The 27005-nt window shown below is 36.2% G+C and overlaps 1 protein-coding gene across 4 annotated transcripts in view; it reads right to left on the reverse strand.

Annotated features, from left to right (window-relative positions):
- MALRD1 (MAM and LDL receptor class A domain containing 1) overlaps positions 1-27005 on the reverse strand; it is an 835513-nt gene that overhangs the window by 683711 nt on the left and 124797 nt on the right. For 2 of the 4 annotated variants that reach the window (XM_088025530.1, XM_088025528.1), the window contains exons 12-15: positions 25616-25713; positions 17914-18087; positions 8876-8996; positions 6737-6835 (exon numbers count right to left, since the gene is read on the reverse strand). In XM_088025530.1, coding sequence (XP_087881656.1) covers positions 6737-6835; positions 8876-8996; positions 17914-18087; positions 25616-25713 — 492 coding nt within the window. Of the gene's footprint in view, positions 1-6736; positions 6878-8875; positions 8997-17913; positions 18088-25615; positions 25714-27005 lie in introns of all 4 variants that reach the window. The other 2 variants (XM_088025529.1, XM_028114131.2) reach the window with 2 other exon arrangements.

The raw sequence follows: 27005 nt of genomic DNA on the forward strand, positions 1-27005 counted from the left end.
GGAGGCCTCACACTTCCTGGCTCCAAGCCACACTATAAAGCTCCAGTCACCAAAACAGTATGGTACCGTACAAAAACAAAGAGACCAACAGAAATAGTAGAAAACCCAGAAAGAGACGCAAACATATACAGTCAACTAATACTTGACAGGGAAGACAAGAATAATCTATGAAGAAAAGACAATCTCTTCAATAAATGATGCTGGGGTAATTGGATATTCACATGTAAAAGAATGAAAGTGGACCCGTATCTTACACCACTCACAAAAATTAACTGAAAATGGTTAAGACCTAAGTGTCAGACATGAAACTCCAAAAATAAAACATAGGACTAAATTTCCCTAACATGGGTCTTGGGGATCACTTTTTGGATACAACACCTAATACACAAGCAACAAAAGCAAAAATAATAAATAATGCAGTGGGACTACATTAAACTAAAAATCTTCTGCATTCTAAAGAAACCATCCACAAAGTGAAAAGACTGCCTGCAAAATGGGAAAAAATATTTATAAACCATTTATTTTCCTTATTTTTTTATTATGTTACGTTAATCAACATACATTACATCATTAGTTTTTGATGTAGTGTTCCATAATTCATTGTTTGCTTATAACACCCAGTGCTCCATGCAGAACGTGCCCTCTTTAATACCCATCACCAGGCTAACCCATCCCCCACCCCCTCCCCTCTAGAACCCTCAGTTTGTTTTTCAGAGTCCATCGTCTCTCATGGTTCATTTCCCCATCCAATTCCCCCCCCTTCATTCTTCCCCTCCTGCTATCATCTTTTTTTTTTTTTAACATATAATGTATTATTTGTTTCAGAGGTACAGGTCTGTGATTCGACCATTATTTCTTAAGGGGTTAATATACAAAATATAAAGAACTCATAAAACTCAATAGCAAAAAATAACCCAACTTAAAAATGGGCAAAGAACATGAATAGACATTTCTCCAAAGATATATAAAAGGCCAACAAGTACATGAAAAGACTTTCAACATCACTAGTCATTAGGGAAATGCATATTAAAGCCACAATATCACTTCACACCTGTTAGAATGGCTACTACCAAAGATGAGAACAAATACCGGCGTGGAGAAAAGGGAATCCTTTTGTACTGTTGGTAGGAATGTAAATTGGTGTAGTCAATATGGAAAACAGCATGGAGGATCCTCAAAAAACTAAAAATAAGACTACCATATGATCCAACAATTCCTCTTCTGGGAATATATTTGAAGGAAACAAAAACACTAACACAAAAATATATTTGCATCTCCATGTTCATCACAGCATTATTTACAATAGCCAAGACATGGAAACAACCTAAGTGTCTATGAATGAGTTAATGGATAAAGAAGTAGTGGTATCCATACATATGGACACATACATATACCTATAGATAATGGAATATTTTTTCATTTATAACAAAAAAGATAACCTACCATTTGCAACAACATGGATGGAACTTGAAGACATGAGGCTAAGTGAAATAAGTCAGAGAGAGAAATACAAATACTAAATGATCTCACTTATATGTAGAATCTAATACAAACTCATAGAAAAAGAGATTAGACTTGTGGTTACCAGAGGTGGATGCTAAAGAGGGATGGGAGGAGAACTGGAAGAAGGTGATCAAAAGATACAAATTTTCCAATTATAAGATAAATAAGTACTAGGGATGTAAAGTCCAACATGATGACCACGGCTAACACTGCTGTATGATACATAGGTAAGTTATTAGGTAAGTAAATCCTCAGCATTCTTATCACAAAGAAAACACTATTTTCCCTTTTTTCTTTTCTTTCTTTTTATTGCATCTGTACGAGAAGATGGATGTTAGCTGAACCCACTGTGGTAATCATTTCACGATATATGAAAATCAAACCCTCATGTGATACACCTTAAACTTACAGAGTGATGCATGTCAATTACTTCTCAATAAAACTGAAGGGAAAAAAAGAACATTAGACTTGTAGACAGGATTTACCATTCCAATGATAAATGACCATTTGAGACATTCTAGGGGCCTAAGAGCATGAGGTCTCCTCCAAACGTGAAGTCTTCATCACTGGCTTCAGTTTCAATTTAATGGCGACTTTGAAAGGATGGAAAGGCTGTGTGATGTGTGGCTAAGAGTGTGGGGTGTGGAGGCTGATAACCTAGATTCAATACGAGGTTCCACCGTTCATGGACCTGACATTAGGCAAGGACGCACGTTATAAATTTATTAGTCTCAGCTCCAAATCCACCCTTCCCTGCCATGCTGGACTCTGTAAACTTTTCTCTTTCAAATAGCTCATACAATGTTTGGCTTTGTTAGTAAACAGCACAGGATGGATACCACAAAGCACAGTGGAGTGGAAGCTTCTCTTTTTGGTTCCAGTACACTTGGATTTTTTGTTTGCTTGTTTGTTTTTGCTTTTGCCCTGTAACTGCCAACAATTTAAAGCAACCCAGTTACAGTCCCCCTTCAGTGAGTTTTTCAGATATCCTGGTGGAAAATTTCTCCCGTGGCCTATCAGCTATTCACCAAATCTAGCTCACAACATCCCAGCAAATTTTTCTACCTTCCAGTGGGTCCCAGTAACACCCTCTCCAACAAAGTTTATTTTTTTTAATTTTTTTCCAATAAAGTTTAAATCTCATTGTTGGGATATGGGGAGTGGGGTGCACTCATCCAAACTGATTCCTTCCTTGGATTGTCTGTCTCAGCACTAGAAAGAGTAGTTGCTCCCCACATTAGCCATTCTTTTCTTCTTTACTGTTCTTTTATTTCTTGTTGTAGGTAATCACTTTTTAAAATTACATAATTCTTTTTATTGCATTTTCCTTGTTCAAATTACTACTGTGGTTTCTGTCTCCTGAATGGACACTGTTAAGGAAGCCTGTAAAATGAAGCTAATTAATAGTGACCTCTTAGATTGGTTTTGATGATTACAGAGTTCATATAAAGTTCTTAAACCATGTATATTTGGTAACAGTCCTAATGTATTCAGAGACAAACTTACAACTGTTAATCCATAGCAGAACTTTCAGGAGATAATTCCTCTAACAAGAAAAAAAAAAAAAAAAAACATTTTAAGAAATTCCTGCTTAGAAATAATCTACCTTCTAAAGAATACATTCTCCAACCCTTACAGTTGTAACAGCAGTTTGTTTACACCTCTATTCTAATTATAATTACAGTGCAACACTATTATACCCAAAATATTTCTTACCCAATGGACTAAGCTTCTTGAAGGAAATCATCACATTTTATTCTTTACTGAATCTCTTGTTGTAGAATAGATGCTCAGTATAGGTTTGTGATGAGTCACAGCACAGCTACCTTGCCAACCTATCACAACTCAAGAATGCCCTTGATTTTTCTCATCATCCTGATCTATGCTCCACACGGATTGCTGAGTCTTTCCAACTGTATGCTCCACCAAGCTTCATAAAAATGTCCACACCCCGATCTTGAGTCAAAATTACCTAAGTTTCATTTCAGGTATGGGTGATCAATAAAATGTGATATTCTTATAAGCTTCCTTCTTGCCTGATTTCAGTGTCTTCATCAGGAGTTATTAAAATAATTTTGCAAAAGATTGTCCACCAACACCATCCCCTTCTTTTCCTTCTTCAATAATTTCCCAGGGATGGTAGGATAACATTAGAGTCATATAAGTGTAATGTAGAAAGGATGGATGCACTGCCTTCAGAAAGGAAAAACTTAAAGGAGACCCTTAAAATTTTAAAAACATACAGAACTAGCCAAGATCTATAGTTTTATGACCAATTCATTTATTGGTACACTATAGTTTTAAAGAACATTCTTAAGGATTATATACTCTTCTGCCATTAATTGTACTTGAATGGCAAATGTTTAAAATAAGAGTAAGCATTCTTATATACCCACAAAGAATAAAGGAATATTTATAATATGCTCTTGTTCTTGTCTTCTGAGTTCTACCTTGAATTTATTTCAAATTCTATACTACAATGCAGCAAAACTGAAAGTTAGAGAGGTCTTCATTTTTTTGCTACTGTTTTAAAGCTAATCTGGTTTTCTTTCACCTGCAAGTCATTTTAGTTTTATAGAGGTCTCTATTTTTGCTGTCTTCATTACATATTCACGTGAGTAGTGTGCACTTTACATTCAGAGAGTAAATATGTACAGTAGTTCCCCCCCCCCCCGCCAGCCGTGTCTGTAGTTTCCCTCTCTGTGGTTTCAGTTACCCAAGGTCAACCGCACTGCAGGAAGCAGATGATCCTTTTTCTGATGGATGGTCAAAAGGTCAATAGTAGGTTGCCTTTTAGTTTTGTTGATTGTTTCCTTCGCTGTGCAGAAGCTTTTTATTTTCATGTAGTCCCAATACTTTTTTTTATTTTATTATGTTATGTTAATAACCATACTTTACATCATTAGTTTTTTTATTATGTTAATCACCATACATTACATCATTAGTTTTTGATGTAGTGTTCCATGATTCATTGTTTGTGCATAACACCCAGTGCTCCATTCAATCCGTGCCCTCCTTAATACCCATCACCAGGCTAACCCGTCCCCCCACGCTTCTCCCCTCTAGAACCCTCAGTTTGTTCCTCAGAGTCCATAGTCTCTCATGGTTCATCTCCTCCTCCAATACTTTATTTTTGCTTTTATTTCCCTTGCCTCAGGAGACATACCTAGAAAAATGTTGTTTTGGCTGATGCCAGAGACAGAGGACCTGTGTTCTCTTCTAGGATTTTTAAGGTTTCAGGTATCACATTTATGTCTTTAATCCATTTTGAGCTTATTTTTGTGTATAGTGTCAGAAAGTGGTCCAGTTTCACTCATTTGCATGTAGCTGACCAGTTTTCCCAATCCCCTTTGTTGAAGAGACTTTTTCCCATTGGATATTCTTGCCTCTTTTATTGAAGATTAATTGACCATATAATGATTGGTTTATTTCTGGGTTTTCTATTCTGTTCCATTAATCTCTGTGTCTATTTTTGTGCCAGTACCATCCTGTTTTGATTACTATAGCTTTGTAATATAACTTGAAGTCTGGAATTATGATACCTTCAGCTTTCTTTTTAAAAATTGCCATGACTATTTGGGGTCTTTTGTGGTTCCATCTAAATTTTAGGATTTTTGTTCTAGTTCTGTGGAAAATGCTGTTGGTATTTTCATAGGGATTATATTAAATCTACAGATTGCTTTGGGTACTACAGACATTTCAACAGTATTTATTCTTCCATTTCTTTGTGTGGTCTTCCATTTCTTCCATCAATGTTTTATCATTTTCAAAGTACGGGTCTTTCACCTGTTTGGTTAAGTTTATTCCCTGGTATCTTACTATTTTTGGTGCAACCTACTGAATGGGAGAAGATATTGGCAAATGACATATCTAATAAAGGGTTAGTATCCAAAATATATAAAGAATTTATACTCAACAGATACACATACAAAAAGTAATCCAATTAAAAAATGGGTAGAAGACATGAACAGACATTTCTCCAAAGACAACATCCAGATGGCCAACAGGTACATGAAAAATGCTCAACATCTCTCATCATCAGGGAAGTACAAGTCAAAACTACAAAATATCACCTCACATCTGTCAGAGTAGCTAAAATCAAAAGCACAGGAAACAAATGTTGGTGAGGATGTGGAGAAAAAGGAACTTTTGTGCACTGTTGGTATGAATGCAAACTGGTGCGGCCACTGTTGAAAACAGTGTGGAGGTTTTTTAAAAAAAAAAATCTAAAAATAGAACTACCCTATGACCCAGTAATCCCATTACTGGGTATTTCCCAAAGAACACAATAACACTAATATAAAGGGATATATGCACACATATGTGTAAGGCAGCATTATTTAAAATAGCCAAGCTATGGAGGTAACCCAAGTATCCATCGACTGATGAGTGGATAAAGAAGATGTAGTACAGATATACAATGGAATATCATTCAGCCATAAAAAAGAATGAAATCTTGCCACTTGCAATAACATGGATGAAGCTAGAGAGTATAATGCTATGCAAAATAATTCAATCAGAGAAAAACAACATATGATTTCACTCATATGTGGAATTTAAGAAATAAAACAAATGAGCAAAGAGAAAAAGAGAAAGAGACAAGCAAAGAAACAGACTCAACATAGAGAACAGACTGACGGTTCAGGGAGCGGGGTGGATGGGTGAAATAAGTGATGATAGGTGATGGGGATTAAGGAGCGCACTTGTCCCGATGAGCACTGGGTATTATATGCAAATGCTGAATCACGATATTGTACACCTGAAACTAATATAACACTGCATGTTAACTATACTGGAGTTAAAATTTTTTTAAAAAGCTCAATAGTACCCTAATGCTAAGTCACAATGCCTAACTGTTCACCTCACTTCATCTCATCAAGCAGGCAATTTATCAACTCACATCATCACAAGAAGGGTAAGTACGAGATATTTTGTGAGAGAGACTACAGTCACACAACTTTTATTACAGTACACCGTTATAATTGTTCTATTATTGTCATTAATCTCTTACCATTCCTAACTTATAAATTAAGCTTTATCATAGATATGTATGTATAGGAAAAAACATAGCATACGTTGGATTTGATACTATCTGTGGTTTCAGTCATCCACTGGGGGTCTTGGAATGTATCCCCTGTGGCTAATGTGTGTGTGGGGGGGGAACCATTGCACACATAAATCTTAGCCAAATAACAAGTACTAAAGGGACTAAGTGATTAAAGTACTGGCTCACCACAGTTGGCTTCATCTGTTCCATTTGGACAGTCAGAGGGAAAATCACAGAATTTGCTGGATGAAATATAGCCTGCATCCTCACATGACACAAACCCAGCTTCAAAATTAAGAGATGGAGAGGATAAAACGTACTCTTCTCCTTCAATAAATAAATGGAATGCATAATTATTTTATGAACAGTAGTTTTTAAATATGCTAGAGACACAGAAGCTAGATAAAAAAGGCCAAATCAGAGTATAGTTTTCCTTTTTCATCCTGTGTATGGTGCTTCAAATGTATATGTAAGGCACTAGGATTGCTCTGAAGTCTTATAGCCATTTGCATGCCGATTAAAGCCTTCAAAGGCTTTTAATTCAAACACAGGGTCTAGGTGAATCTGGCCATTCTGCCCCACAAATATAACATAATTCATTACCAGTGGGATTTGGCTTATTTTTTTAATGCCTATTCCAGTCCCATCCTAAATTTCTGCTGGGTAATAATACTAAATTTCACAACAGAAATCTTATAATGACCTACTGGACAAATTTGCAAAAACAGTAAGAAAGTTTTTTTTTCTCTTTGTGTACAATAATTGGCCTTTCAGGAAAAATTAATATAATATTGGCCTGGCCTTTCAGGAAAAATTCATACAATTTTGGCCTGATTATAATTATGCTCTAACCAACTAAGATGGTGTTTGGAATGAAGCACACATAAATCGAGTTTTAATTTCTGAAGAGAATTCTCTGTAAGTGAGATCAAGCACTCTCAGAGACTTCTGCTAAGGTTAATTTTAGTGATAATTTAAAACTTTTAACCACACTCTTGCCTCCAGTTACATTCTCTTCAATGTCAACTTTCTGCTATTCCAATTCTAGTGATGCAGTATTTGATTAGAAGAAAAATGTTTAATTAAATAACAGAAATAAGGTAATGCTGGTTAACCCTCAAAAATTCAATCATTAAATCTGCTGCTTCATATTCCTCAATGTCTATCAGAACCACATACACACAGAGCTTAGAAAGGTTTAAGTTCAGAACACATATTCTGAATAAAGTAAATACATAGGACAATATAAAGTTAGTACAGAGAATTATACAATTTCACCAATGAAAGAGGTCTTTAATAAAAGACTAATTAAAAGTTCTTTAATCTAGTTCTCAATCCAGAATTGTTTCTGCTATATTACCCTCAATTATTGCATTTAGCTCATGTAGGAATTCAGCTTTTCCATTTACTAATAAATATCTTGTTTAATGAAACATAACCTCAGAATATAAGATGTGCCTAATTTCTAAATGCAAATAATGTTCATGTATATAGATAAAGAAAAATAAAATGTGGTCATTTTCAAACAAAATCTTTCAAGATTTCAAACAAAATCTTTAATGTTGTCTGTTTACTAACAGACTCTAGTCTGGTAGAAGTGGTCAAAGGGAAACATCAATCAGTGTTAAAATGAGAGGTAACTGAGGCACAATGCATACTGTTCCAGTCCATTCTCAGAACCTAAATAATGGTTCGATTTTCCAAAAATGCCTATTTGACTATTGGGGATTTATTTTTACGACAATCTTTCTGCCCCTTAATTGAAATGCTCTACAAAATATTTAGTCAAAAAATTAGACAAACTCCTTCTGTTACTTGAAAATATATGTTCTGAATTTAAACAGAGAGTTTTAGGATCAAGATTTAAATTTTTGGCTGGCCTTAAGTCACTTTTCCAAACACAGTAAGTTTTTTGAACTCCTAGGTGACTCTGAAACATGAATTTCATTATATAATCATTTGAAGTACCAAGCAAAATTAAAATAGAAATTTTTATGGAAGTGTTTTTAAAACATGCAAAATAATTCAAATTATTTCATAATTTCTATAACTAAAAAACTGTGACAATTTTAGCCACAAGCATAGAATATTACTGGAAAAGTCTCTAAGGCCTAGGCTGTATACACCATATATATATATATATATATATATATATTTTTTTTAAGTATGTTTTAGTTTTCAAGGCATGTGATAGAATCCACAACCTGGTATTAGCTACTTGTGAGCTATATTACTGGAGGACTCAAGTATGTTTTAAATTTTGGTATCAGGAGGAACTCATTATTTCATATGTTTAAAACTTCAGTGACCACAAGAAAAATTTACCTTTCTTTAGAATGCTGGTACCTGGAAGTGACACATTAGAAATTTCACATTCCTGGGATATACTGATGTCGTCTAGAGCAACAGTAGCATTTGAGGATAAAACAGTAGCTTCCAAAATCAACTATAATTACAGAAAAACAAATTATTAGAAATATATCATAAATGTCTTACAATCATATATCTTTGTGTAGAGAAGCTCATTTGCATCTGTCCCCAACTTCCCATCTAATTTCAGAAAACTGTTTTGACCAGAACATTCAAATTCTAAATTTATAGTCATAGCGGCTTTGACAGCTTCTTATGTAACCTTAATGTCTTAGGTAACCTTGTTTCAATTAAAAGTTGAAACATTCATCACTCCTGAAGGGTTGCCTTCCCATTGGAGCCATTAAGAGTTGTATGCATTTAAAATGAGCTCTTTGGGGTAATCAACTGTGTGGTTTACAACTCAATTTAACTGAGATATGAATTCATTTGTAATGGGTCTGCTGGAGGCAATGATTCATTTTCATATCAGAATATTTAAATACTAATATGTATTATGTATATACACAGAAACCCACTTAGTGAGGTAAAGCAGAGTCAATAATCACCTAGAGTGGTTAATAATATTCATAAGTTAAAGCACTCAGAGGCATCTATTTCAGTTTAATTTATTCTAACACTCTGAATAATGACTGATATAATTTGTTTTCTTTCTCATTAATCACATTATTATGTTGTTAATCTACCACCTTAAAAAAAATGAGAGAGAAATTATGTCTGGAGTCTTAAAGACGTGTAGTAAGACCACCAGTCCAGGACATAGTAGGTGGTGCATCTCGATCTTAACAGAGAGGATCTCAGATCCCAAAGTTCTTATGATTTACTTGTTATGATGCATTAACAACTAAACTACACCACAAGTGTTATACAAAGAGATAGTATAAGATACTAGGAGAATCGAAGAAAAACACTTCATTGTTTCTGCCAAGAATGTGAGACAAAATTTGAAAAAAGTTGCTAAAAATACTAACTACCTAACAACCAATAACTAATTACCTAATAATAGCTACTCAGTTATAACTGCTACCTCAGATTTTGTTTGAGAATCTAGTAACATTACAGGCAAAAGCAAGGAGATGTGGAAGTGTATGGTATATTTAGAACACTTTGGGTGAAATGCTCACTTTAGCAACACATAGACTAGAACACTTGGGGTGCTACAGGATGATGGGTTTTGAGACATACTATCCCCAAAATATGGCACACCTTGGCATAATGAGTATTTCAAGCTGGAGGAATTTAAGAAATGGCATGTGCAGGATGGACCTCCTGATCTTCGCTCATGTGAGAGGTGTCCTGTCTATAACTGGAGGGAAGGGGCACCCTTATTTTGGAAGACAAAAGGACACACAAGCAGAGGAATCTAAATCTTCGCCTGGCTAGGTTTCTCCCAGTTGATTACACTTAGCTCATACTCTTTGCTCCATTGTCTCTTTCCATGACTGTTCATTCTTCATCAAACTTTGCATAAAAAGGCTTAGGATTAACTGTTTCTTTATTAACTGGTCTTTACGTCCTTATTAAGGCTCCAGTGTCATGTAAGACTTACATTAAATAATTTTGTATGCTTTCTCCTTCAATCTACATTGTTAGTTTAATATTCAGACCCAGCCAGGAACCATAAGAGGGTCAGGGAAAATGTTTTCCTCCCATACACAGTAGTATGGGATTTTAACAGAATGATAAATTAACTAACAGATGGAACAAACTGATTGCAAGAATTGGTGCAGCCCCAAGTGGAAGGCAATTTGATGTTCTCTATTAAAAAGAAAAATAGCACAGACTACAAAAATTAAGCCCACTTCTCAGCATTTATGCTAGAGAGACACTCATCAGCATGTATGTGAAAGCCCATCCAGGAATGTTTACTTCAACGTTGGTTTTGATAAGTAAATAAATGGAAACAATTTAAATGCCAATCAAAAAAATAAATGGTTAGGGCACCTGGGTGGCTCAGTTGGTTAAGCGACTGCCTTTGGCTCAGGTCATGATCCTGGAGTCCCGGGATTGAGTCCCACATCGGGCTCCCTGCTCAGCAGGGAGTCTGCTTCTCCCTCTGACCCTCCCCCCTCTCATGTGCTCGCTCTCTCATTCTTGCTCTCTCAAATAAATAAATACAATCTTTAAAAAATAAATAAATAAATGGTTATACAGACCATGGGTAACCATGCCAGTTAAAAATAATATCTCAATGTGTTAATATGGAAAGAACCTCAATATGTGTTTCTCAGTGAAAAATTACAAAAAAAAAAGTTTATGATAGGATACTACTTAGGCTAAAAACACAATGGTTTAGATTTCTAGATATAGTGGTACATACATATTTATCAATAGAATAGGGTCCAGAGTGAAAATGAACTAACGTCTATGCTAACCTCAAGATAAAGACTATAATAAGAGGCGAAGGATGTCAGGACAGACTATTGCCTTATCTGCAATTTTTGATACTTTATGATGAGATGTATATAATTTTAATGATTTTTAAAATTCTTATTATAACTGGGTTTTTTTGTAGAGTCTTAACCGACTAAGGAATATGGCCTTCATACATAAAGCAGAAAATAAGTTTTTAAAGAAGGATTTTGACAAAGTATAGGCACTGTAATTGAAAAATATATTATGCTTAACACCATTAAGTTATTGTAATTTATTTTGGACAGCTTTAATTTTAAAAGATTTTTCCTTTTATTCATTACTAGAAATTATTGTAGACTGAAGTCAATTAAAATACAGATGCTTAATTCTTCAGACGCATTAGACAAGCCTTTATAGATGCCATATTTGAAGCCCTGCACAACTTTTTAAAAAAGTGGGGAAAAAAGAATGCTTGGGGCACTTCTCTGTGTCTCTAAAGACGTACATGGATGAGGTGGGACCCTGGCAGGAGTTGAAATAGAATTGTGAAACTAGGTCTGTAAAATATGGTTATATCATTTTGTCTGAAGGGAACCACAAGACTTTCAGATACTCATATTAAAATGTTAATATAAAACTACTTCCAAAGCCAAATAAAAATGATACCAGGTCATCTACACCTCTGCTTGCTTATTTCTATATAATTAAATTCAGAACTCTAAAATGAAAAATTATAATTCTACCATGAATTAAAATCTTCCAAATTTAAAAAGAAGTCACTTCTTTTAAAAATGTATCTTATGTCTGTAAATAATACCATCTGATGAGTCCAAAATCCTCTTGGCTATTCTGTTTTTTATTGCTTGTTTCAACTAAGCCAATCTTTTGATTTGTGAATAAAGGCAGTTTTCCTTTGGGAAATACAGAACCCATTAATAATCAGTAAGTGAGAAAGAATTCATGCAGAAGAAATGTTTCAACCATGGGCATTTCAACCACAAATGAAGGAGAAGTGAAAACCTCATTTTTTAAGATTCTCAAGGAAATTTGAGAATTTAAATTCCAAGTTCTATGCAGAGGTCTCTCCCTTCTTAAACTATTTTTCAGGATCTTGCTGATATTTGTTTTATTCGGTGATATGATATTACTCCCTGAAAGAGCAAAATCATTTCTTGTTTTTGCTTTCAGGAGCCAAACAACTTACAAATGTAGCTTATAATCAAGTGATTACTTTTTATATCTGAAAAACCAAAGTAAGCCTTTCCAGAGAAATACTCAACTAGCATATTTAGATTTTGGCTCTTTGATATCTTGTTTTTTTTTTTTTTAAAGGAATAACAAGAACAAAAAAATAGGAATCTAAGAATGGAGAAAGTAGGAATATAATAGGAAAAAATGGAATATAGTAATTTTTGAATGATGTTATCAATAATAAGAGCAATCGCAAACATTATTTAAAGCTTACTGCATGCCAATCACATTCAGTTGTTTTAACCCTGTGAAGATGGTGCTATTTTCATCCTCATGTGAAAGCAAAAGAAACAGAAGCTTCAGAGGTGAAGTAATTGGTTGAAGATTATATATTTTAATAAGAAAAATATGTAACCTGAGCCATCAACGATTAGGCTATACTGCATTGCTAGAATAAAATAAAAAGATAACTAGTCTTTAGCAGATGCTGCAGACCAGAGCTGTCTGGTGTAACAATATTCAGTGCAGTCCTAAATTAAGAAGGCTGAGGACATTGTAAGTTTATAGAGACTAGACCAGCTTTTACTATTGTATTATAAATCTTACCCTTCACTGAATCTTCAAATAATGTCAGGAAATTGTTATTGATTTATATCTTTGATAAAGAATGAACATGTTATCAATCATTGTGGAAAATTTCACAAAAGGGTCATTTTAAAATGAAGCCTAAAACATGACACAATTATGTATTAATAGAAAACCTGAAAAAAGTAGATCAGCTGGAAATCAATGGACAGTACTCAGAAAAAGAACCACCTTTAGATATTAAAACTAAGAACAGCAGTGAGGGGGAAAAGAAATTGTAAATGAAGTGAGTACATTTCTGTAAAAACTCAACATATCCAATGGGCGGGCCATTGGACTGAAAAGAATACTATTGACTATTTGACTTATATTCTTCCAATAAAAAACCATACAGGAAATGGAGAGACTATTGAAATGGTGCTAATTTGCTGTTCTTATGGAATAAAGAGTAAGCCTTATCCTTTTCTACCAGGAAGAATAAAAGCCTTACCTACCTAAGGGTGTTTATTTCCTAAGAAACTCAAGTGATTTGTACTCTGTTGTGATGTCTACAAGAGACATCAAAAGGACAACACTGCAAAAGAAGTTCATGGCTAGAAGAAGACATAGAGGTCATATGGGTTGACGCTTTTCTCCTTTCCAGCGTTTGGATTGGACTATGCTGTATAAATATGTTCAGAATTTAGTCACATTGAAGGATAGTCAGGTGATGACTAAGGTCACCCTTAAATGATTCAGTCTTCTAAAGTGCCAAAGAAGCCCATTCCCAAGAATGTAAACTTTAAATATTTGAATATTTTAAAAAGCTAGATTGACTATTTATAGGTAGAGTATCTTTTGCAATTGTTGTCCCTAAAAGAATGAAGTAGAATTGCAGCTAGCTAGAATCCTCATTCACATCTGCATGTTTCTAAATATGCATTTACAGAAATCAAGTTAAAACCAGCGTAAGATCTGCATTTTTTTTCCAGCAGAGGACAAGAAAAGGAATGGAAATGGGTGCAAAGAGGACAAAAGCTATATGTTCATATGCAAACAGGTCTCAAGGTTATAAGCAAACAGAATGCTAACAGTTCATTCTGAGGTGTGAGTACAAAGATATTTGCCTCTGTATTTTCTACTTGTTTGAAATATTTACCGTATATGTAGTAATAATGTATTAAATACTACCGTGCGTATATATCTATGTGTGACTGAGTGTATTTATGTATCGTGTATATGTGTGTCTGCATAAATTCGGGATTGATTCACACCAGAATGTGAACACAGGCCTGCAATTCCTTACCCGAAGTCTTTGGGGCCAGCTGGGTCTTGAAATTTGACTAGTTCAGAGTTGAGAATGTTCATCTAACACTGTGTATATTACATGATACCCTCAGGGAGACTGGGGGCAGCACTATCTAATCAAGCATCTCACTAAATGAACTGCCTAAAGACCTCACACAGGTTCAGGTGAGGTTAAGTTTTGTCTCCAAATTGGTTTTTCAAAAGCTTATTGTTTTCCAAATTTTAATTTTCCAAATTGTTGGTTAGGGATTGTGGATCTATAATGGGCTTCTTGATGACAAAATCTGAGGGAATTCTTATTCGTTTTTACTTACCTGCAGTTTCTAAAACAAATATACTACAGCCAAGTATTAAGGGGGGACAGAGGCAGAGACTAAAAACTTCTCAGGGGCAAAATAAGACGTAGCAAGAACCCAGAACCATTCACTCCCCTCAAAGGCTATCACAATTAAGCTGAAGCTAATTGGGGTGGATTAGGAGCCCCAATGGGGGAGACAGGAAAGCCAACACATGGCGCTGAGACACCACAGACAGGAACGAAGACCCAGCAGAGCAGGGCTTCTTTAGAAAAACATCACAAATCCACTGCTGCCCAATTATAAAATCCTATCAAACCACGGGTCACCCTACAAACCAGTTAATATGCCCCAGATAATAAAAAGCAAGCTCACTTCGCACTGCAAAGCAAAGTAAAACACAGACCAGAGCACCAAAGGAAGAAATGCTAAAGGGGAACGAAAAGGACACTGCACCGAATCTCTTCAATAATGGCGATAGGTTAAAGAGTGCCTGCAGGTCCAGAAAGGAATGGCATGTGTTTCAACTCAAAACATTTCTCAAATAACTGGTTCTAAAAGAATACATTGTGGTTTAGTTTTGTTTTTCATTAAGACTTTTAGAGCAATTTTACATTCACTGCAAAACTGAGGAGAAGGTGTAGTTTTCTTCCATACCTTCTGTCCCAACTCACACACAGCTTCCCCATTATCAACATCTCCCAGGGTGTCTGGGTGGCTCAGCTGGTTGAGCATTTCACTCTTGATTTCGGCTTAGGTCATGAACTCAGGGTCATGAGATCAAACCTCGCATCAGGCTGCTCGCTGGGTGTGAAAGCTGCTTAGGATTCTCTCTCCCTCCACCCCCCACTCTCTTGGAAAAACTAAAACAAAAAATCTCCCACCGGAGTGAGACATGTATTACAAATGATGAACCTCATAATCACCCAAAGTCCACTGTCTACATTTTGGTCCCTTCTTGATGTTGTACATTCTGTGGGCTTGGACCAATGTATAACATTTATCCATCATCATATTATTATACAGAGTATTTTCACTGCCCTAAAAATCCTCTCTGCTCTATCTATTCATCCCTCCTCTCTCCCTGCACCCCCCAACCCTTGGCAACCACTGATCTTTTTATTGTCTCCCTAGTTTTGCCTTTTCCGGAATGCCAGACAGTTGGACTCAGAGAGGAAGTAGCCTTTTCAGGTTGGCTGCTTCCACTTAGTAATATCCACCTGAGGTTCCCCCATGTCTTTTCATGACGTGATAGCTCATTTCTTTTTAGCACCAGATGATATTCCATTGTCTGGATATACCACAGGTTATTTACCCATTCACCTACTGAAGAACATCTTGGGACGCTTCTAAGTTTGGGCAATAATAAGGAAATCATGAATCATTATTCACATGCAGGTTTTTGTGTGGAGAAGGATATTATGTTTAATTTCCAATAATGTGAATTAACAATGGACTCTCGAAGATCTTTAAGTTTCATTCTAACTAAAAGCAAATCTAATGAAAATAATGTTATACAGAATATAAATAAATGAAGCAAGGGATCAGAACTGTTCTGATTTTGTTTGTCCTGTCACATGTAATGGAGATTGGCACTTACGTGATTCCATGACTGGCCTTTACTTCTTTCCTATTAAGAGTTACTAGATTCACAGTATTTTTGTCCATTAGGTACGGGAGTGTAGTCATAAATGTGATCCTTGAGAATCAGGGAGTTTAGAGACCTTCACAGAATGAAGGAGCTTCTAATCACTGAGCCTAGAGTTCTGGTCAAGAGGAAACGCCTTTTCAAAATAAAGAATACTAATATTCACTGAGTGTCTACTATTCCCAGACAATGTCCAATGGATAATCACGGCAGTAATAAGAGCTAACTTTGTGTGTTTACTTTATGCCAGAATATCTTCTATGTGCTTTACATATATAAATCATTCAATCCTCACAACAGTTCTAGAAAGAAGAGGATACTGAAAGGAGTCCATATTTATTCCCTATTCCTTCTACTTCCATGGGCAGGAACTTGAGGTAACACTGCTATTACCGACCTCTTACTCTCTCCCGTGGACAGGAGGATTTAACTGATTAGTGATGTTAGAAGAATAAGCTGGATGTGCTAAACTTATGCTGTCTCTCCTTCAACTCCCACTCTTGGACGCATACACTCTGATGTTAGCTCTGGCTAAGAGTCATGGGTTTCCCCCAATGTGTGAGTCCTGGATTTCTCTGGCACAGTTCATTGTTCTCTGGGTGAATCTGTTTATTCTGAGGTGAAGTGTTATTTAAACATATGGCGGCAGATTCTAAAAGCATCTTCTCTAAAATATTTTGCTGTTTGACTTCTGTATTTATCTTAACTGGCTCAGAGAGGAGGACCAAGGAGGTACGTTAGTTATTAGGGGGCCCCTAACACCCGAACAATGACTCTCACCTCCTATTTAACAGAAGAAACAAGTGCAGAGGGATTAAGCAACTTCCCCATGATTATACACCTGGCTTGAACCCCAGACTCCAGAGCCCATGTTCGGGGCCACCATTTTAGCTTTATCTTTAATACTCAGACTCCCCCGAAGTATTGCTTTTACCATCTCTGTGGTTTTTACAGATAGGGAAACGTGAAGCTCAAAGATGTAATTTGGAGTCCCTTAGCAACCCATGAGCTGAGCAGAGATCAGAACTCAGACCACCTAACTCCAAAGGCTGTGTGTTTTCTGCTATATTCTATCATCCAATCTAGTTTACAAAATCACTCTTTTCAAATGTCATCCAGAAGAAAGCCATCTCCAGGAGGGTGAAAATTCGGGCACCAATTTGATTACCTACAGTTGCCTTCTTTTATTATGAGCCAAGAAAATGACATAAAAGATTGAAAAAAAAAAATCTCAATATTAATGGGCAGCAGAAAAGAAGGGATCAGAATTAAAATGTGAGCATAGTGCAAGCCAGGTTTTTTTCACCACCTCATATAATCTGCCATCCTTACGTAAAAAATAAATATTTTCCTATTAAAATACTTTTCTCTCTGCCATCCTATTCAACTGTTTTCTCCTCCTCCTATTCAATTCTTATCTCCAGTTTTGCTAAGCATCCACTCAACAGTCTTGAGCAATTTAACATCTGTACTCATCTCTGATTGTGAATGTGCTTCCTTTTTCAACAGCTGATAAGTCTATGGGATATATGTGTTTTTCATGTGTTACATTGTTCTCTGAGGAAAAAAAAAAGTAGTATTAAATTAGCATCTTCTGCTAAGTTGTATTAATTTCTTGTGTGCTTGCTTACCTGAAAAGGTAGAGTAGATTCTCCAGCCCTCACACAGAGATTGATTTTTGCTTGTTTCCACTGAGATTTGGAGATTCCAATTAGATCACCTTGCTTTTGCAAATCCCCATCCAGTGATGTTCTTGTAAAAACGGAGAGATGTGAATGCCGGGACAAATGATACCAAAATTTCACCTGTTGGAAATGTTTTTGAATGACGTGAATATTCCATTTACTGGTCTCCAACAACTTTTCTATAATTAAAAATATCACAAATCATTCTGCTGTTAAATATAATCTCAATTCTCCTTTCCTCCAAATACATGAGCCCAGAAAATCCTAAGTGTGTATTTTGCCTGCCTTGGCATTCTCCCCTTAAGAAAAGGTTCAAGGCAGCTCTACTAACTGGTATTTTTAACACATGCCATCAAGAGGTCTAAAGAAATGGGACGTTAGCCCACCACCAAGACAAGTTTGAGGACACCTATTTGTCTACACCAGCATGGGCGGTACCACTCTGCTTCCACAGAAGTTTCGATAGAGGTATATATTCTTAGTGTACAAAATCAGATTTTACTTACACATTCTCATTGATGTCTCAAACACCAAACCAAAAAAAAAAAAAAATGTTTTCCTGAAAAAGTATTTTCTCAGGTAAAAAAGAAAACTGTAACGAGTACTTTCCATTAATTCCTTCTCATGGGGACACTATCAAAGAACTTGGGAGCTCATGTAATACTGTTGGTTCATAATTTAAGTAAGAAAACATCCTTTTTGGGGGGGGATGATCATTTCACCTCCTAGTCATTATCAGCGATGACAATCTAAGGGTTTGAGCACTTAACTAGGCAGTAAAAAAAAAGTAAAGAATTATTTTAGGTGGTGACAGCAATAGCTACTACATGAAATTCAGGACTCTCATTTATTCAAGCAACATTTAATGAGTATTTACTAAGTAACAGGTAACTGTGTGAGGCAGGGATTAATTCCCTCAATGGCTAGATGATTCACTCTATAAAATATGTCAACAAAATCTCCATAAAAACAAGTTCAGACACACAGCAATTTTTTTTCTTCTCACGATTTCTTTAAAAAGTGCAGCCTCAGGGCTCTCTAAGAAAACACGGCATTCACAGATGAGGCCTCTCAGAAGTAAAATCCTTCTCTTTGGATTCAAAGTAACTCCTTTTCAGTTGCAGTGAATTTTAAATTCTTGCGGGCTTTTTTCCTTCACCACTTTGGTTTTATTTTGTTACATGGACAGATATTAGTGTATATATAGTCTCCCCATTTATTTTATGGTTGGTACCAATTTCAGTGGAAATTGAAGTTGAAAAAAAAATTTAAGATTTCTTTTAGAGAGAGAGAAAGTGCGAGCAGGGGGAGGTGCAGAGGGAAAGGGAGAGGATCTCAGGTAGACTCCCCACTGAGCATGGAGCCCAGCACAAGTCTCGATTTCATCACCCTGAGATCGTGACCTGAGCCAGAATCAAGAGTCAGACGCTTAACAGGCTGAGCCACCCAGGTGCCCCTGAAGTCGAATAATTTTTTAGATGTGCTTTTAAAAAAGTTGTCTAGCTTAAAAAAGAGCAAACATTCTCTGTTCCAGTGTGGTACACCTTTTTTAATGTGTCTACTTAACTGTCACCACTTCATCAAAAAATTCTGTCCGCTTCATTTTAGACTTTACTACCATGCTCCCCTAAACTCAGATAAGCAAGACAGGTAACTGAGAAATGAAAAGTCAGATGAAAGTGTTTGATCATATCCTATGGGAAGGAAGGATTTAGGTTCCTCAACTACAATTAAATTTTAGATCCGTGCTAGAGTTTCAGCACGTTCCAAGCTTGTAAATATGCAAACCAGGGCTTTAAACTTAGTACAAGAGATACACATGCCCCGTCAGCATACCAAGCTGTCAAGCTGTCATTCAGTACATCACCAGTGCTAATGTATTTTAATAGTGTAATAAGAGTAAATACCAATGGGATCCATATTTAATAGGATAAGAGCTTAAGACTTATATTTAATTTACTACTTTAACAGAGTTGCCATCACAGACCATTAAGCAGAACTCTTTAGCTTATTATAGATGAAGAAATCTTCCATAGTTGTTTTCAAAATTAATACTAGTAGGGTGAAGTCATTGAACCAAGTCATTAATACAGCTGTGATTTCAGATAGGCACTTGTCAAGTGTGCAACCTCTGCAGGTCTCAATCTGATACACGCCAGTGGAACACGAAGCCATGAACCCAAAATCACAAGGTGTGTCGTGAATTCCTCGCGGAATCTATTAAAGCAGTTTGTGTTTAGTAGGTTTTCAGTTAATATATATATATATATATTTTTTTTTTTTAAGAAGGGAGGGATGAGCGGGACTATTAGCATGAGCACATCAGTAAACACCTGTAAACTTTCCCAGAGAGCGTGAAGGAAGCTGCTCAGTGTCAGAAAAGATACAAAGTATTAGGTGTCTTTAGGGACTCCAGAGTTTTATGGGGGAGAATGAAAAGAAAACAGAACAATTAACTCTAATGTGTATAGTGGCAAAGGTCTGATAATTGTGTGGCTATTTACATGTAAATTAATTAAAGTGAAACCAAATGAAAAACCCAGTTCCTCAGTTATACTCATTACATGTTGAGTGCCCAATAGCTATATGCAGTTAGTGGCTACCATATTGGACATAGCAGAGAAAAACTTCCATTATCACAGAAAATTCTATTAAACAGAACTACAAAACAGGTATGTTAAAATTATACCAACCATTTAAAATGTATTTACTACTTATTTCAAAAGGAAATTATTTTCGTGATTCATGACTGATTCATTAAAATGTAGTCAGATAAATGTTAATATTAAAGGCTTGGTTTTATTTCTCTTGGTTTTTCACTAAGGCACTTTTTTTTTTTAAAGATTTTTATTTACTTATTTGACAGAGAGAGACACAGCGAGAGAGGGAACACAAGCAGGGCGAGTGGGAGAGGGAGAAGCAGGCTTCCCGCTGAGCAGCGAGCCCCATGCGGGGCTCAATCCCCAGACCCTGGGATCATGACCTGAGCCGAAGGCAGATGCTTAACGACTGAGCCACCCAGGTGTCCCTAAGGCACGTTTTATATAGACACTGAATTACTGTAATCAAAACGATTAAAGGATTAATTGCAATTTGGAGAGAAAAAAATGAAGCATAGACTATTCCATTGGCTTAAACTGTATTCTCTAACTGTGCATTATTTATGTATTTTTAAAAATATCCAATCAGGGCACCTGGGTGACTCAGTCGTTAAGCGTCTGCCTTCGGCTCAGGTCACGATCCCGGGGTCCTGGGATCGAGCCCCACGTAGGGCTCCCTGCTCAGCAGGAAGCCTGCTTCTCCCTCTCCTTCTCACTCTCCCTCTGTGCTCTCCCTCTCTCTCTCAAATAATAAAATCTTAAAAAAAAATAAAATATCCAATCATTCATTTTTACTACAAAAGGACAGGACAGCTTTTCAGGTGATATACTAAGAGTTATGCGTACAGGCAAATGAGCTGGAAAGCACGATAGCCATGGTCACACCGCTTGCCCTTCTGTTCCTACAGCGCCCTGTGACACTGACCAGGTGAGTGCGTGGTCAGCTCTACCAAGGAGTAATTAGGCTGATACTTAACTCTGTGAAAGACCTACCAGGGCATTATCTACGAGTTTAAAATAATTTCCTCCTATTTCTGTTTCATTTGATTTTGGTCTGTGTTCAGCTGCAACTCTACTCTTCAAAGTTCTGCTTCTTCCCTCAACTTTCCTACAGTCTTTTTTTTTTTTCAACTGCTCCCCTATCTCAGATCTTCAAGCTCTTTCTCAGCCGTATTCCAAATGCTCAGCTACTTCTGCCTTCTCTGCCTCACATCGGATCCTGTCTAGTATGTGCGACACCTGTTTTATCTTCAATATCTAGAAAAATAAAAACAGAAAAAAAAAGGAAAGAAAGGAAGGGAAAAGAAAAAAGAAATAAAAGAAAAAGAGAAGAGAGAGAAAAGATGATATATGTAGCTCCTCAAAATTCAGCTGGGACTAAGTCCATGTTCAGAGGGGGATCATTCATCACACACACGCACACACACACGCACACACACACCCTCCCTCAACATTACCATAGTGATTTTTCTAACTCCTAGTCATAATTATGTTTTGCCTGAGTATTCTTCATCTGAATAAGCTTAATTAGAAGTTTAGGCTCTTCAGTAAAATATAATATTTTCATTTAAATGATTAGCCTCCATGTGTTTTGCTCATGCACAGGTGGAAAGGGTACCTGCTCACCTTTTCCCCCATACTCTGTCGATGCCTCTAGAATCCATCCCATACTGTAACATTTAGGCTTGGATTAAACAAAACAATCAGGGAATGAAGTATGATTACATGATTGCAAGCCCCACTCCATAATTTTTTTTTTTTTTTTTTACTAAATTTCTCATTGACATGAGTTCACTTGGGAAACGTTATAAGACATGGCCTTTCAAAACTCGTCGAGAGAATGGTTGTAAGTGGATTATTATTGTTATCCTGTACTCACCCTCTTGGAGCACTTAACACTGAATTGCTGTCAGAATCCCTAAAATCGACATTTCATTAGGGCAAGCATGTACTTAGGTGGCCTCTGTTGTATTCCCAGCATCACGGGCTGTGATCAGCACAGAGCAGGTAAGTAATATGTGTGTACAGAATCAGAGAAAGAATGTTTACACTGTTACCACTATATGCACTCAGGAGAGAACTCTCCAAAGAACTATTTTTGCTTTGTTTTGCTATTTTTACTGCCTTGAATCTAAATCAAACGACGATTCATCTGTTTCTACTGGTTGCTGGAAAACTTAGTTCAAATGTGTAGCCTGGTTCTAATAAGCTTTATGTGTGGAACCAACCCATCTCTTGCTTCATCTACCTTTTCCCTGATAACCTCATTCACCTTTTTAAAAAATTTTATGATTTTTTAAAATTAAAGAATATTAAAACAAGTGCAAAACAAGTTGGGGAATTGTTTTTAAAGTAGACAAATACGCAAACCAGCTTTGAAAGCAGAAGGTTTGTATTAATCAATCTCCCTGTCTTTAATTAATTGTGAAGCCCTAAAAGTAATTTTGTATAGTAACTCAAATATGAGAATTCAGAAAGTATTAATACCTACCATAAATCTCCTTCATATTTGATATTTCCTAGTTAATTCAAAACAGTAACAGCATTTCAACATAAGAAATAGTAGTTTCTGGCTCCCATGTGTTCTGTTTGTCCTATCTCCTGGCTATTCCACGGAAAAATGCCAAGTTTCCAACAGTGACTGAAGGGACTTTTGAAGTCTTTAAATTAAAGTCCATATCTTAGGCAAGGAGTGGGTGTAGGAAAATTTGTGCGTGTTGATGCCATGTGCTGGCTATGCATAAAGCACAAGATAATTCATGCAAAATGACTCTACTAGCCTCTTGTTAGAAAAGTAGACTCAAAAGAAAGCTTCATGGTTTTAAACTCCTTTCAAAAAAATGTTCTGAACTATATTAGCTTCACATGATTATGTAAGGAAAAATGTAATTTCATAAAATGAAGACTTAATCATATCAAAGCACACAACTTCAGTTATTTCCCCGCCTAACTTCACCATTTTATAATGACTAACATCTGCTATTCCACGAATATAACTATTATCAGTATGTTCCACTTAGGAAGATCGGCTGGATTTTCTGATTACTCAATAAGATAAGAATTTGGTTTGTTTGCTTATTCCGTAACTTTTATGAAAGAAAGTATCACATATTACCACAGACTTATAAAAAAGTAATACTATATTCTTAGAATACTCCTTTGGGAAAGAACATAAACTATGTGTATCTCAGACTATAGATAACCTTCTCTAGCTGTGTCTAATTCTACTTCCTAGACCAAAAAGTATTATAGAAGTAACCCAAATATCCATCCCTCTAACTCAAAAGTACTAACATTCAAGCAGATACAGACAAAGGGGAGAAAAAAAACCTCTTCTGGCAGTCTGGAATGGCTCCCTGAAACACTCTTACTTTTCTAAAAATCACAGCAAACCACTAACTCAGCATTTGAGGCCTTGGGAGGTTGAGTGCTGGTTCTGAGAAATAAATCAGCAAGTTGTCTAAAGATGCCCATGGCTTTCACTGAGGCACCACCACAGCTAAACTCCAAGTTTAAGCAACAAGAGAGCATTTTTGCTCCCAAGTGGAAACAATCATATGTTGAAACATAAACCAAATCACCACAAATTAATGGCTACCAGCATACAACAATGGAAAATGTGGATAATCTTTAAAAAGAAAAAAATCATTGAATCTCAGAAATTTCTAATAAGCTCTTAATGTTTGCTTTCAAATTTCTGCAAAACAGGTAGAATTAATACATTTTATTGTTTTGTATCCAATGCCTATGTAAGTAACAACGGTGATCACCTCTCTTCAGTATATGACCTTGAATTAAGGCTAAGTAAGCTTGTAAAGTACTTTTACAGAGTGAGTAAATGCCTCAGGAGTTTTCAAAAAAAAATCTATATCTATCACATAGGATTTAATTGAAATAAAACAAAGGTGAGCAAGTGTAGAGTGCATCTGGGCAAAGTGGAGGTGAAGTCCAGGCAGTCATTTTAAATATAATCCCCAGAGAAATGCGCAGGAAAGAATAAGGAAGAAAAAAGAGAGAGAGAGAAGACAATCCATTAAGAGATCTGAGCACTCCCATTCAGATTTATATCAAGCTGAACATACAATTAGATTTATTCCTCTGAACAATGTGTGACTTGTCAGCAGGAATGCCTGAATAAACTGCTGTACCCCCACATTTACAGATGATGAATTTAGTGTGCAGCAGTATCGATCTGCATGGTTTTCTGATAACCAAAAAAAATAAATAAACTGAAATCCTGAGGGCTTGGAGGCTTGCTGGAATGCTCAAAAAGACAGAAAACACGGCAAGCTGAACAGAAACATCTAAATGTAGTGTTAGTTCTATGAAAAATAAAGGAATTCTGCTTAGTGAACACCTATTATGTGCCAGATACTTTGTCAGATACTTTGCTTAATGATATTTTAATCTTGACAACCATGCGATAAAGGCATTCTAATATTACACTTCCAGTGTAGACACGGAGTCTCAAAGAGAGTATATATAATCTGTGGCAGAACTGAGATTTGAACCAGGTCTGTCTGACTCTGAAGTCGTTCTCTGCTTTCTTTATGGTGTTGTTGAAATGGACTGAGCATGTATTACTTGCTCTATGTTTACTCGGCACCACAAAGACTAATTGAAAAAATAAAATTTCAGAAAATGTATTTTTTTCTGTACCTATTTCTCTTTATTCACCCTTTCATCTTCCTTTCATTAAGCACTTGTTTCGCTTATTTTATTTTACTCAATTAACACCGTTGGTCAAAATAATCAGCAGTTTTGGCAACATGTATCCATAGCTTTGGATTACTCGAAGGACTATGTGGAAAGAATATAAAATGACAGAAATATTCTTTAAAAGGCCCCAAAAAAGAACCGTTTAAGTTATATGTCGCAAATGGTCTTTTGGAAGAACATGACATTTCATGTTGAAATAGCTCATATAAATCTCTCAGTTCATCATGAAAATGGCAGTAAAACATAGCAGGCATTTACTGGCACAGGTAACCCACGCCTAACCGTTTACAACCACAGAATGGCCAATGGAAGTTCCAATAACTGATTACCTGACATGGGGTAGAGGCAGTGAGTGCTTTTGTAAGAATAGGACTTCCAAGCTTGGCCACTCCCTGAGACTGATGGGATCCGAAATAAATGAATGATCCTACAAAAAAAAAAAAAAAAAAAGTAAAAGTCACACGGATACAAATTCTACTGTTGTACATTTATTTAGTAGTTCTTTGCTCTAACATCTTATCCTTGCACACAATCAACTGTCAATCACATCAAGAAAATTACACGTTTTACTTATTTACCATTTAGCCCTGTAGATGACCAAGTTTTTCATATGGATGACATTAAATATCTAAAATAAAATCCAGGGTGCCTGGGTGGCTCAGTCATTAAGTGTCTGCCTTCGGCTCGGGTCATGATCTCAGGATCCTGGGATGGAGCTCTGAGCAGGAAGCCTGCTTCTCCCTCTCCCACTCCCCCTGCTTGTGTTCCCTCTCTCCCTTTGTCTCTCTGTCAAATAAATAGATAAAATCTTTAAAAAAAAAATAAAATCCAATTGATAAAAACAAGCTCTTTGTCTAAATCCCCTAAACAAACATGTTTATTGGCTTAACTGGTGTCATAAATAGAGTCTGAAATCAAATTAAATGAAGCTTCTAAGCTTACAATTAGATAGTCAACACGCCCTTATGAAATTCTCCTGAGAGCATTATTTTTAAGTTTCTTCCCAAAGTACTGAAGGATGCGAGGCTGTGTAATGAGTTGGGTTTCTCCCGGGGCTTACATGTTTGACATTGTTGTCTGTGCTAGTGGGGATGAAAACTTAATTAAAGATCTAATCTGAGCGTTAACAAAATAACTGCTTTTAGATTTTAACTACAGTGGATGCGCTCATGGCAAACGTACAGGGGGATAACATCTCTTTTGCAGCTCAAAAGATCACACATTCTGAACTGCTGTCAGGGGTAGCTTCATTGAATACTGAAAATTTACAAGGAAGGCGACGCAGAACAATGTCAAGGTCTGATCCCGCCCTTTGATAATCATGAAGTGATGGGCAACTAGGAAAGCGGACAATTTTGACTGAAAAATACCATATTCAAAATGTGATTTTCCTAGATACAGGTCAAGGCTGACTACATGGAAAGGAAAGGATTTCAGAATTAAAATGTATTATTTTATAGCTACCACCACGTGTTTAACCAAACAACCAAGGTTGCAAATCAGCAGTATCATCTCTGAATGAGAAAAACAGAACCAGTTTATATGGACTTTTTTTTTTTTTTTTTAAGTAGGCTCCACACCCAATGTGGGGCTTGAACTCATAACCCTGAGACCAAGAGTCACATGCTCCACTGACTGGAGCCAGCCAGGCACCCCTATCCATATAGGGGTTATACAGTCTTCCCAAAACCAACAGGGAAGAATAAAAGCTATTATTCC

This window comes from Eumetopias jubatus, unplaced genomic scaffold (genome assembly GCF_037043125.1).
Source record: "Eumetopias jubatus isolate StellerSeaLion01/CBP00866 unplaced genomic scaffold, mEumJub1_p1.0 scaffold_8, whole genome shotgun sequence".
Classification (NCBI taxonomy): domain Eukaryota; kingdom Metazoa; phylum Chordata; class Mammalia; order Carnivora; family Otariidae; genus Eumetopias; species Eumetopias jubatus.